This window comes from Zootoca vivipara, chromosome 10 (genome assembly GCF_963506605.1).
Source record: "Zootoca vivipara chromosome 10, rZooViv1.1, whole genome shotgun sequence".
NCBI classification, from domain to species: Eukaryota; Metazoa; Chordata; class Lepidosauria; order Squamata; family Lacertidae; genus Zootoca; species Zootoca vivipara.
The window spans coordinates 6010228-6023216 of NC_083285.1; the positions used below are offsets into that span (position 1 = coordinate 6010228).

At 45.8% G+C, this 12989-nt stretch overlaps 1 protein-coding gene across 1 annotated transcript in view; it reads right to left on the minus strand.

Moving 5' to 3' along the window:
* Positions 1 to 2753, minus strand: part of FBXL13 (F-box and leucine rich repeat protein 13) — a 63298-nt gene extending 60545 nt beyond the window's left edge. Inside the window, exon 1 of the mRNA XM_035126785.2 lies at positions 2563 to 2753. Coding sequence (XP_034982676.1) covers positions 2563 to 2655 — 93 coding nt within the window. The 5' untranslated portion in view covers positions 2656 to 2753. The remainder of the gene's footprint in view (positions 1 to 2562) is intronic.
* Between the last annotated feature and the right edge of the window lie 10236 nt (positions 2754 to 12989).

The following is a 12989-nucleotide window of genomic DNA, read 5'->3' on the forward strand; positions in this document are numbered from 1 at the left end:
CCACCACAGCCGCGCTGTGTGGGAGGGGGCAAGGGCTGACGCTCCCGACGTTCGGGAGACCTTTGCGCACGCGCAAAGCGGGGCGCATGCGCACAGCGCGGCTGTGGACTCCGGCGGCCGCCGTGCAGGACGCATGCGCACAGAGCGGCTGTGCTCAAAGGTCTCCCGAACATCGGGAGTCGTTCGGCGCCTGCCAGACCGCTGCAGCAACGGAGCCTCGGATAGCTTCGCGGAGGCCGGGGCTTCACTCCAGTCCTCCGCGGAGGCCCCAATCCAAGCCTGGTTCCCTTCTCTCCCCCCCCCACCCCCAGACTTCCCTCTTCTCCTCTAGGCGGCCGCTGGTTTTCTCCCCTTCGCCGCCGTCGCTTCAGGTTCACGTCCGCCTCCCCCCCCCTAATTTGAAAATCCTTCTTCCCATCAATCCTCTCCCCTGATTCCACAAGTTAAACATGGGGATTACCAGTATTTCTTAGGAAATAATATCATCTGTTGAACATCATGTGTGATCATTCCTTTCTACAAAAAAAGTTTGAGAATCCTTTTTAAGATTATGCTTTAAGTAGCCTATGTTAGGCAATCCTCTACATGTCTACTCAGAAGTAAGTCTGCCAAATTCAGTGGGCTGTAAATTGCTGTAGGTAAATTGCTGTAGAATTGGAATATTACCATAGATAGTAATGTGTTCTGTTTCTTTTTTATGCTACCAATCTGTTTTCTCCTTCATAATTTATATTTCCAGCTGTAATCTTAGTAAAATTTAATTTGGAAACTGGGGGTTGATTATATATATTTAACAACTCAGGGCTCATCCTATGGGCCTGACTACACTGTAATACTACATGCTTTGGTGGTAGTTGGGGTGAGGAAGTGCAAAACAGGCTGAAAACTTGCTCTATAGTGATTGAGTTAGCTAGTAGTAGCTCCCTATTCAAAATTAACCTACAGTTCTTTAAGTTTTTCTTGCTCAAGTGGTAGGGTGAATTGAGTGGTGGCATATATATGTTATATATATGCATGTGCGTGTGCACACATTCCCTTAGGCTTTTTAAAGACATTTTATGTATAATCCACTTTTAATGTGTACCTTCAAAAAGTGATAGTGACCCAGAACCAACAATTTATTTCCATCTCATTCAAACATAAGTTGGAACTTAACTTTTGAGCAAGCACGTAAAGAGAGTATATTCTGGATACTGAAAAGGTTTTTTTTTAATGTATTTAAATGTTTTCTACTCATCTTAAACATTTGAGATTTGAATTACAGTAAAAAAGGCAAAAATAAAATAATAGGACAACTTAAGAAATACTCAAGACCATCGAAGGAAAATATCAACCAAAGGGATAACACATTCTTAGTTGATGTAGAATCATAGAGTTGGAAGAGACCACAAGGGCCATCCAGTCCAACCCCCTGCCAAGCAGGAAACACCATCAAAGCATTCTTGACATATGGCTGTCAAGCCTCCGCTTAAAAACATCCAAAGAAGGAGACTCCACCACACTCCTTGGCAGCAAATTCCACTGCCGAACAGCTCTTACTGTCAGGAAGTTCTTCCTAATGTTTAGGTGGAATCTTCTTTCTTGTAGTTTTAATCCATTGCTCCGTGTCCGCTTCTCTGGAGCAACAGAAAACAACCTTTCACCCTTCTCTATATGATATCTTTTTATATATTTGAACATGGCTATCATATCACCCCTTAACCTTCTCTTCTCCAGGCTAAACATACCCAGCTCCCTAAGCCGTTCCTCATAAGGCATTGTTTCCAAGCCTTTGACCATTTTGGTTGCCCTCTTCTGGACACGTTCCAGCTTGTCAGTATCCTTCTTGAACTGTGGTGCCCAAAACTGGACACAGTACTCCACGTGAGGTCTGACCAGAGCAGAATACAGTGGTACTATTACTTCCCTTGATCTAGACGCTATACTCCTGTTGATACAGCCCAGAATTGCATTGGCTTTATTAGCTGCTGCATCACACTGTTGACTCATGTCAAGTTTGTGGTCTACCAGGACTCCTAGATCCTTTTCACATGTACTACTCTCAAGCCAGGTGTCCCCCATCCTGTATTTGTGCCTTTCATTTTTTTTGCCCAAGTGTAGTACTTTACATTTCTCCTTGTTAAAATTCATCTTGTTTGCTTTGGCCCAGTTGTCTAATCTGTTAAGGTCATTTTGAAGTGTGATCCTGTCCTCTGGGGTATAATACGCAAGTGTGGTGTCAGTTCCCTAAGGTCAACAACTCTGGGGACCCCTTCCTAAAATATGTGATCAGTTTGCTGTAGTTTTTACTGTTTATTTTGATTTCACCTGGGCTCTGTAGCCCCGCCCACATTCCCACTTTGTGGCCCCTCCCCTCCCGTGCCTTGGCCCCGCCCCTTGCCCCCCCCCTAGTTTTGATCCTGGGTACGCCCCTGCAGGGAGCACAGTATCACTAGTATAACGGGATCAGAGGTGAGTGAATAATTCAGAGCAGAGGAGGGAGGGAGCCAGTCGCCTTCGGAAATCCCCATTCACACACACACACACCGTGCTCACCGCCACTGCGGCCCAACGACCCTTTACCTCATAGATGTCGGGTATGGAGTGCTTCTTGAAATAAGCCCTAAGCGAGGGGTCCACGGTCTGAAACACCGCCGTGGTCTTAACCGGCTCCATGGTGCTCTCGCCCAGGAAAGGGGCCCAGGCCGACGGGCCCTCCAAACACGCGCTCCGTCCAACGGCCGCTCTCCACCCCACTCCCCGACCCCGGCAGTGACCGCTTCACGGTTGCCTAGCGACCGGGCTACCACTGCCCCCTGGACAGGCCGTCACGCGGTCAGCGCGCGCTCTGGCCAACGGCCGCCTCTGGAAGGCTGGCGGGAGGGAGGGAGGGAGAGCCTCGCCTCGCCTCAGCTCGCCCTCGGCCAGCGGCTGAAGGAAGAAGACCCCGCTCCCGCCCCACGGGGCCCCCTCACACGACCCACGTGCGGCAGCCGAGTCTCCAAGGGCTACCGGCCGACCTCGTGCGCGTCGCCTCTCTTAAGCCTCTGGGTCGGTGGCAGCGGGCAAAAAATGAGCGGCCGAGTTTCGCCCCTCAACCCCTTGCAATGCAAAGAATCCCAGTGCGCCCAGTCCCTCCGGCTCACCTTCTTCCGAGACAGCCGCTTTCCTGGGATACCAGGGCCGCCCGGGTCACGGCGGGCTCCGGAGAGCCAGACTCCTCCACCTGGCCGAGCAGACCTTAGATTTGACACTCCTTCTTTAAATTCATGAAAAAGTCCAAAGTGTCTAAATAAATGGTTGAAACTTAGCTCCTCTCTGTCACCTGAAGTTGGTTGAAAGGACATCCTGTTGTGTTGTTTATTAAGAGATGGATACGAAATACCTACTAAAGAGTTTTATCAGCCCAAGTGATGCAGCCTTGGCAACTCTGAGCAAGGTTAACCTTTCCAGATCCTTTATTTCCCTGGTAGATACTTTGGGTAGAAATGCCCTTATGGAAACTAGTATTATATGGCACCTCTCTATCATCTGAAGTTGGTTGAAAGAACCTTCCTTTCTTCAGTCCTTTCCATTGAAATACCTCACAATAAGTGTAGGTACAACATGTAAAGATGCAGCAATGAATCGTAGAATTGGAAGGGACCCCATGGTCATCTAGTCCAACCCTGTGCAATGCAGGAATATACAGCTGTCCCATATGGGGATCAAACCTGCCACCTTGGCGTTATCAGCACTGTGCTTCTGATTGGAGCTTCCTGCCCTCAAGTGGAAGCCGCGCCGGAAGTTCGGCTTCGAAAAACGTTCGAGAACTGGAACACTCATTTCCGGGTTTTTGACATTCAAGAGCTGAAACGTTTGGCAACTAAGCCATTCGACATCCAAGGTACGACTGTATATGTAAGTTTTCATGTGGTTTTTTCCTTGTTGCAAGCAATCCAATAACCTGGTTATATAAATATTTCAAATAATAAAAAGGAAAGGTCAGTAATACAGTATCTGCTTGCATACGGAAACTCCCAGGTTCAGCCCCTACATCTCCAGGTGGGAGAGAATCCTGCCTAGAACCATGGAAAGGGGCTGCCGACCAGTGCAGACAATACTGAGCTAGATGGACCAATGGTCTGACTTCGTACAAGGCAGTTTCTCATGTTCCTACCGTGAGAGCAGCTGTTCCCTTTTCTTGCAATGTCTCCCCATGTGCTTCTTATCAACCTTGGTTCCAAAAAGGTGTCCTGCAGTCTCTTTAGTTGACATCTCAAAGTCCTGGTGCTAAAGGGGGGGGGCATTGTCACTTTATCTCCAGTGCTTGCGGGAAACCATTCATTTATCTGAGCTGCAGTCCTGTTAGGCTCACTGAAGTTAGCATGGTGTGCTGTGTTGTTTGCCCAGAGTGCAGCATGCTGAACAAACTGCATTCCGGCTTTGGCTTGAGTTGGTCACTTTTCTATAAAACAGTGTGCAGGAAGTATTGTATGCTCTGATCTAAGAACAAAGTAATTTATTGGGGTTATCAATCTCTTAGACAAATTAGCCACACTTTCATAAATCAATGGGACTTTGCTAGCTGTGACTGATTTCAACAGAACCAAAGGGTGGCGAACTTTCAGCGCACACCAATACATTCCGTGCATTCACGGAATCATAGAATTGTAGAGTTGGAAGGGACCTCAAGGGTCATCTAGTCCAAACCCCAAGGCACATTCTTTCCTTAACGAATTCTGGGCACTGCAGTTTGTTAAGTGTTGCTGGAAATTGCTTCTCTGTGAGGGGTAGGTAAACTACAGTGCCCAGAATTCTTTGGGGTGTAGCATGCATATGTAAAGCCCACTGAAGAGCATGGAATGAAAGGGGGTTAACTCACAGATAAGTCCCCCTGTATGACTTACTTTATTATATGCTTCCCCCCCAGGACAGTCCAAGCTGTAAGGTGAAGTTCATGACTGAAAAGCTGTTTCTCAGAGGGTTGCCTTATCATGTGTGCTGTACCCCAGAGCATGCTGCAGCTGGACCAATGTTCTCCCTTGAGCCCCAAAGAAAGAGACCCGCTCACTGGGGAAATGGCAAGGTTGGTTCCAATGGCAAGGTTGAGCTCTGCCCAGCTTTGGTAGAGAGTGAGGGCAAACTCCATGTTCAGGTTCTGTGGTTCATGGTTGTGCTCGCAGCCTCCGACATTCGAGGAACCAAGCGACAGAAGGAGGGTAGTGCTGGAAAACGACAGCATGAAGGCAGATCTGCCAAAAGATGGCCTCAACCAGCAATGGTGAAAGTGAGTCACCAACACAAATGACAATCAAACTAAATATGAACACAGTGTTGTAAATAACCCACAAGTTGTTGTTTTTTTAAAAATATATATGCTTCATTGTTCATATTTGCATCTGTACATCAAATACATATTTTCCTTATTTTATATAAGTCAGTTTTGTCAAAACGAAAATCCAACAAAAGAATATAAGTCCTTCTACAATATATTTAGTACATAAGTTTGACTTACTGTCCTTTCCCAATTTTTCCACTGATAAACCTTTTGCTCAATATATTTCTCATGAAATAATTTTCATACATGTATAAATCTGTTTTCTCCCTTTTAACCTATATAGTATTACTCGCAGATATTATTCAAAGGCTGCTACCGATTTCAGATTGCAACAGTTATCCTTTAAATATCTCCTTAGAGATTCCCAGTTTGAAGTAAACTCCTGTTTTGACTTATCTTTGATCTTTTCTTTTTTCTTTTTATAATAATTTTTATTGATTTTTTCTTTATAAAGACAAAACATACACAACATATACAATAAACTCTGTCCCTTCATTTTCCCTCCACCCACAAGACCACTTCTGCCACCAGTGATACCCATGGGCATTGAGAAACAAAGGGGTCCATTTTTAAGCTGGGTTTGACCTCCCCCTCCCTCCTCCCCCCTCCTCCCCCCCCTGCCACTGAGAGGACAGAGGCGGAGGATCTCTGAGGTTTGGCTTATCCCCCAGCTAATTCTTCAATGTAACTCAACAACAAAACCACAAATAGAAAAAAAAGAAAAAACATGAAAAAAGGAAAAAAGGAAAAAAGAAAAAAAAGAAAAAAACAAGAACATCTAAATTCCAAATCTTATTTTCTTAACAGTTTGTTTGCGGCTTCCACGATTCTCTTCCTCCTGGATTTCCTAACTTCTTTAATTAATTTTGGCGAGTTTTCTAATCTAATTCAAAATCTTATTCTTATTATATTAACTTAATCCTCCTCCTTCTTCATGCTGCCCCCCTCCGAGTCCCCTCCTGCCACTAGGGTAACCCGAGGGGTTTAGCAGTCAAAAGGTTCCATTTTTGTGTCTGGGTTTCCTTCCACCCCTCCCTCTCCCCTCCAGACACCCCCTGCCACTGGATGCCAAGAGTAAAGAGAGGGAGACAGGCAGTTCTCTACCCAAACACCTCTCTAATCACTAAAAACATTAAAAACAAACTTTAACATGTTTCCCCAGCCATTCTTCTGCCCCTCCAGAAAACTCTTAACCCTAAACTTTTAAAAATCTCTCCCTCCCCCCCTCCCAATGTCCCTTCCCCCCATTGGATCAGCATATCCTTTAGCAGGCCAAGATTCAGACACCGTTATTCGTCAAGCAAAAAAAAAAAAACCTTAAACTAATATTTTCACCCCACACCAGTCCTTTCCCACATCCACTTCCAGATCTTTGCACCCCCCCCTCTTCCTGCCTATCCCTCCCTTCACTAACACCACTCCACATTTCAGTCTTTCCAGGATTTCCATTTCCATCAATCTTCTCTTCACTTTGCTTCTCCTTGTCGGCCTCATCTCCTTGTTCAGATATTTGTTTTTCATCATCCAACACATATTTTTTTTGGTCCACATCAGTCTCCAAATTATCCTCAAATTGTTGCTCCTCACACACAGTCTCAGCATCAAAATTGTCCTCTAAATCTTGATCTTGCACCTCATTCTCCATTTCTGTTGGATTCAAACATTGCCGTTCCTTGTAAATATCTTCCCATGTTTGTAGATAGTTCAACACAGCCTCCTGGAAGGCTCGAGAAAACTTTGTTTTCATAGTTCACTTAACCGCAGGCAGACCAGAGATAAGGGCCAAAGAGTGCTGGAAAATTCCTCTCTACCACGTTGTCGGCTCCATCTTGGCTGATCTTATCCTTTGTCTTTAACTTCATTACATTTCAAATTTAAATTCCACTTAAATTACTTCTGAATCCTCTTCAATCAGTTTTTACAGTTCACAACAGTAAAATCAATTTTCTTAATCCTGTAGCAATTTGACAGCTTTTGACAGCTGTCAAAACATCCTCCCCCTTGTTGCTGCTGAACCTCAAGGGGTATCGACACCGGGGGCTGGGAAGGTTTGGAAAAGTCTTTCTTTCTCTCGGGTCCACAATCTGGAAAAGAACTTTTCCCCTTTCGGCTTAGGAATGTTTAATACGCCTATCTTTGATCTTTTCTGAGGGGCTGTCTAATTCAGCATATTCTACCAGCTTTAGTAACCATTCAGATTTAGTGGGAATTTTGTCACTCTTCCAATGTTTTGCTATAAGTACCCTTGCGGCAGATGTGGCCAAGCCAATAGTTTACCATATTTATTTGTCGATTCAAAAGTCCTTTGCTTCATCATTTTAATTTTCCACTCAATTTCTTGATTGATTAATTAATTGTGAGAACTGAGATTGTAATACCTTTATTTCCTTTTGAATCTGATGGTTTTTAGGGTTACTTCTCATTTTTTTCTCCTTTAATTGTAACAGAATATTGTCCTTTTTCTCATTCTGGGCTTTTTTACTAATTGCATTCTGTTGTATCAGTAATCCTCTCATTACTGCTTTACTTGTGTCCCAGATGACCCTTGCTTCTGTATCTGTGTTCAAGTTTAACTCAAAATAGTCCTTTAGGGTCTTTTGGGCCTTCTTTATAATCTACTCATTCCTCAGTAAAGCATCATTCATCCTCCATCTAAAAGAACTCTGGAGAGACAGTATTAATTCCATCAAAACAGCATTGTGATCAGAACAAGTCTTTGGGCAAATCTCATATTTATTTATTCTTGGGGCCAAGTCTCTAGTCGACCACATATAGCCCAGGCGATATAGCCTACGATTGATTTGCATCTGAAAAGAAAGTGAAGTCTTTTTCCACTGGATTGTTCAATCTCCAAGTGTCAATCAAATCAAAATTGTCCACCATTTCAAATAATGACTTTGGTAGCCTCCCCTCATTGGTCAACTTTTGTCTCTGCATTTTATCCATCAAGGTGGAGACTACCCCATTCATATCTCCCATCAGAATTATTTTATATTCCAGATAGTCCATTAGTGCAGCATGTAGTTTCTTGAATAACTCAGACTTGCCATCATTTGGTGCATAGATTCCAAGCAATAAAAGCTTTTCGCCTTGGCGCTGTTACTTCAACTGCACCGTATCTTCCTTCCTCATCCTTAATCATCATTCTGGGATTAAATTTTTCTTTAACATAAATTACTCCTCTTTTTTTCACCGTCTGCAGAAATAAATTATTGACCCAACCTTTTGTTTTGCAAAATCTTCCTGTGTGTTCTCATTACATGGGTTTCTTGTAAACATATCACATCTAGGTTCTGCTTTAGCAACATGTGATGTATTTTATTTCTTTTGGCCCGTAAATTAAGTCCATTAACATTCCATGATAATATTCTCAATGCCATTCTGGTCTACTGCACTGCTCCTTCCTCTGGTCCTGCTCCTGTGTCCAATCCAAATTCTCTGGCGTTCTTCTCCGGGAATCTCCTCTTCTCCTCAACCGATCTGATTCACACTTTCCTTTGCTGCTATTTAAAAGAGAGGCCTTGAGGAAATTCCTAGTGAAAGAAGATACCTTTATTTCTGAGGGCACTTGCAAGATCTGTATAATTATTCCTTAATTCCAGGAAGAATTTGGGAATCTCTTTAAACAACACAACCTGATGCTCTTGGACTCTGAAATTTTTCTTATAATGCAGTCCCAATATTTTGTCTCTTTGCTCCCTGGTCTGGAAAACCACTAAACAGTCATTTATTATTTTGGAGTCTTTCTTGCCTCTGGGTCCAAACCTATAGGCCCTCACAATTGAGGATTCCACCAATTTCTTTTCCAAGTGCCAATATGACACAAATTCCTCAATTAGACACTCCCTCAGATTGTCTTGTTCAATTTCCGGAAGGCCTCTTAATCTTAAATGAGACTCCCTTTCTCTCATCTGTAAAACGGAGCAGGATAAAAGCTGTCCTGCTGCTCACAGAGAATGGGCCCCTGCTCTCCCTCCAGGTCTTCAAGGATTGTGTCATATAAATGGAAAAGAAGAGAAGGCTAGCAATTAGAAGTGTTTGGGGGACTTTCTTATATACACTGAACATATCTTTTGAAATAGACATTACCGTCATTTTTTCCTGGGCCATCCTCTTCTGGCAGGAGGTAAGCAGAGCCTACAGGGAAACAAAGAGCTACATGGGATATTTTTATTTCTCAGAACCTCAAAATATGCCTCAGACAGTTACAGAGAGACCTTTCCTAATAAACCTTAGGGCAGGCATGTCAAACCTGCGGCCCTCCAGATGTTTTGGACTACAATTCCCATCTTCCCCAACCACTGGTCCTGCTAGCTAGGGATCATGGGAGTTGTAGGCCAAAACATCTGGAGGGCCGCAGGTTTGACATGCCTGCCTTAGGGACTAATATTACCATGGAAGCAACATCTATATGCTGAAGGGTTTTACCTTTTCTGTCCTCTGAAAGAGGGGTGTGGAGGGGAGGGGTTGTGGGCAAAGGGGAGGTCTCAGGGAGAGGCGAATTCTTATTTCTCCTTCCCAGCCAGGATAACACTTTTCCCATCCTTGAAAGCCTAGAAAAGAAAGAGAAAAATGTGAGAAATGAGGCTCACAGTTAGTACTCGTCTGTCCCTAAACTGGTTTTGGCATTCACATATCTACGCTCAAGAGGAATTCACTATCATCACAGAATTCAGATGCTGAGAGAAATCCTACTTACATTTCCATCTCCTTTCTCTCACACAGACAAAATGATCCAACCATAGGCACTCACCAGGCCTTTTAGCACTCTGGTGACCATTGAGCCAACAGAGGAAGGTGTCACAATGGCTTCTGTAAATCTGGGGTTGTCTCTTGAAAATAGGGGCACTTGGTGGGTCTGCTGAGGTGCCCAGATGGGAGACCATCAGGGAACCCATGGTATGGTGCTTAGAATTATACAATACAGACAAAAAGCACAATGTAAATAAATACATATATAGACACACTGTCCTTTTTGTATTTTCTCACGCAATATTTCACTAAGTCAGAAAGAGGCCTTCTGCTCATGAAAGTGCACCTGTGGGCCTGAGCCTCCAAAATAGCTCTATTTGGGAGTAATTTTTTCTGACCTTAGTGGAAATTAGTCCCTAGTGAGCATGCTTGGGATTGTGGTATAAGGAACATGACCCGACACTGCTGTCAAGAAAGGGAATAGCTAGCTTTATTCAATTTGTCATGTGTTGGGGGGCTCTAAGAAGAATCTCATGCTTGGGTGGTACATCAAGAAAGATTTAAAAAATGTGTGTGGCACAATGAGGGAGAAGAAGAGAAGAGTTGTGTCATTCACACATCATTAAGGATGCCACACACATGATCCAGTAGATACCTCTGGAAGTTGTGCAACTATGGCCGCCACATAGAAAAAGTTAGAATTGGGTCTGATAGCTGAGAATTAAAATGGACCAAACATTGCAAATACTTACAAGGCAGTGGATGGTATATGTTAAGCCAATACTGACCACTGTCTCTCTTCAGCCGCACACGAACAGTTCTGTAAAAGAAAGGGAGGAAGCGTCTTTAGCATTTCCCCAAAATTGGCAGGGTTTCTCATTCAAATAATGGACACAAGTGCTACAAACTCCAGGTAAAAAGCCCGCTAAGAGTTTTGTAGCTGGAGTGAGGCTTTGGAGGCATGGGGGGGGGGCGACGATACCCCACCACGTAACAACGCATGTGTCGTTATGTCCCGGGTGTCGCGGTGCCTCACTACGCCCATGAGGGGAAGAAGGCTCCAGTGAGAGAAGGAACTTTGAAGAACATAACAAGCTGCATTGCACCATACTACAGACAACATTTCAAGTTGCAATCTCTAAGTTTCCACTTAGCTGACACATACATTTATCCTAGGGGGGGGGGGGGTCAGGACGCATAACAGAGTTCTGAAGAAGCAATGACTGCTGGAGCTGGAGCAGAAAGCGCAAATGGGACCAAACCTCACAGAATAACACAGGGGTTGGCAGTTTGCAGCCCATGGGCCACAAACAGCCCACGGGGGTCGTTTAAATGGCCTACAAGCCACCCTCAAACTGAGCCACCCGGTGCTGGAAATCACGTCTGTGCAAGTGCAGGAGACGGAAATTAAGTCTGTGCATGCGCAGATGCGATCCGGCCCAGGTGAGGTAAACCTTGCTGACCCCTGGAATAGCAGGCTCATCAACATTGCAAGCAGATGCATGAAAGTAAAAGTTGTAATCTACTACTTATTTTAAAAGAACACTGTTGGAAGAGGGTGGTTTAAGTAGAGAATGAGCAGGAAAAGCCCCCCACCCTCCATGCCCTGCTTCTCCACTAAGATATTCCTCCCTCTTAAGCTATTTCCAGTTTGTTTCCACACTCTACCCTCACAAACATGGGTTCAGCACCGCAGAGAGGGAGAAACAGTTGGGGGTAGATAGAAACGGAGAAGTGGCAGGCAGAGAAAGGCTAAAACAGCCTGGCCTCACACTGATGCTTTTTCCTAAACTGGCCCCTCTCAAGCTGCTCTTTTTTTCATTTTAAAGAAAATGCCGCTTTTTATGTATCCACATGCAATGGTAACTTGATCCTGACAAAAGAGGACAAGGAACAGTTACGCAGGAAAGGAAGTTTGCCTGTTGTGGCTTCTCCTGGGACTGCAGTACTCAGCAGCCTAGAAGGGGCAATGCAGGTCAGCAGACAATGGGCGAAGGTGGTGAGATTAAATGTAATGTATTGATCTGCGGCCAGGCTGCGCGTATCCGTCCGTCCCCCCACCCCCCGCCGGCTTTTGAGTTGTATCCAGAATAGACTCATGCAAAGTTACTGCTTCTTTCCCCTGTAGTTTCCATGAACTCCAAAATCTGCAGTTGCAACGTGGACACCAAAGCAACGCTTGAGGATGGAGTGCGACAGGCAAATGGAAGAATCCAGCCGTTGGTGGGGGCCGTTACAGCAGCCCGGGGGGGGGGCGCAGCAGAACAAACCCGATCCTTATGGCCTGGAGTGGGGTAGAGAATAAAGGGACCTCGAGCAACCTTCTTGAGTGTCTTGTTGTCCACGGTCTCTCGGCGGGGGGGCGGGCGATGCTGATCGCAGGTGTCCTGGCCAAGGGAGCCCTCCCTGCCCCTGGAACGGGCTGCCTCAGGAAGCGCCGCCACCGCCTCGGACGGATCCAGGCGGTGCCCCTGCTGCGGCCATTCCGCGCGCCTCCGTCCCCCTGCTGCGGCTCCAGCCTTCCCGGGAGAAGCGCGCCCTGGGGCCCCTCCCGCCCCATCCTCCTTCTGGCTTTAGGGTTTTGCTTTTAAGTACTTGTTGCGCCCTGGTCCTACGAACCGCATTCAAAAGAGCCTCCCTCCTGGATGAAGAGCGGGGTTAAAAGGGAGAAAGCGAATGGATGTTTTACTCGTGATGATGCCGTTGCTTCGTCTACTTTTGAGGTTGCAGTGGGCGATGAAATAAAAGACTTGGGTGGGCACGTGCAGCAGGTGGGGCGCGCCAGATCTCCCCAGCGCGCTTCCTGCGCACGAAGGTCTGGATGCGGATGGCGCCGCGCGCGCGCAAGGGGGCGCTGTTGCTCTTCCAGGCCGCCGAGACAGAGACAGAGAGAGACTGCGGCTGCGCCCTCGACCTCCCGGTGTCGCTGATGGCCGCTTCCTCCCGCCTTTCCCAGCGGCGGCCGCGGGATCTCTGAGCGGGCCGAGAGAGACGCGGC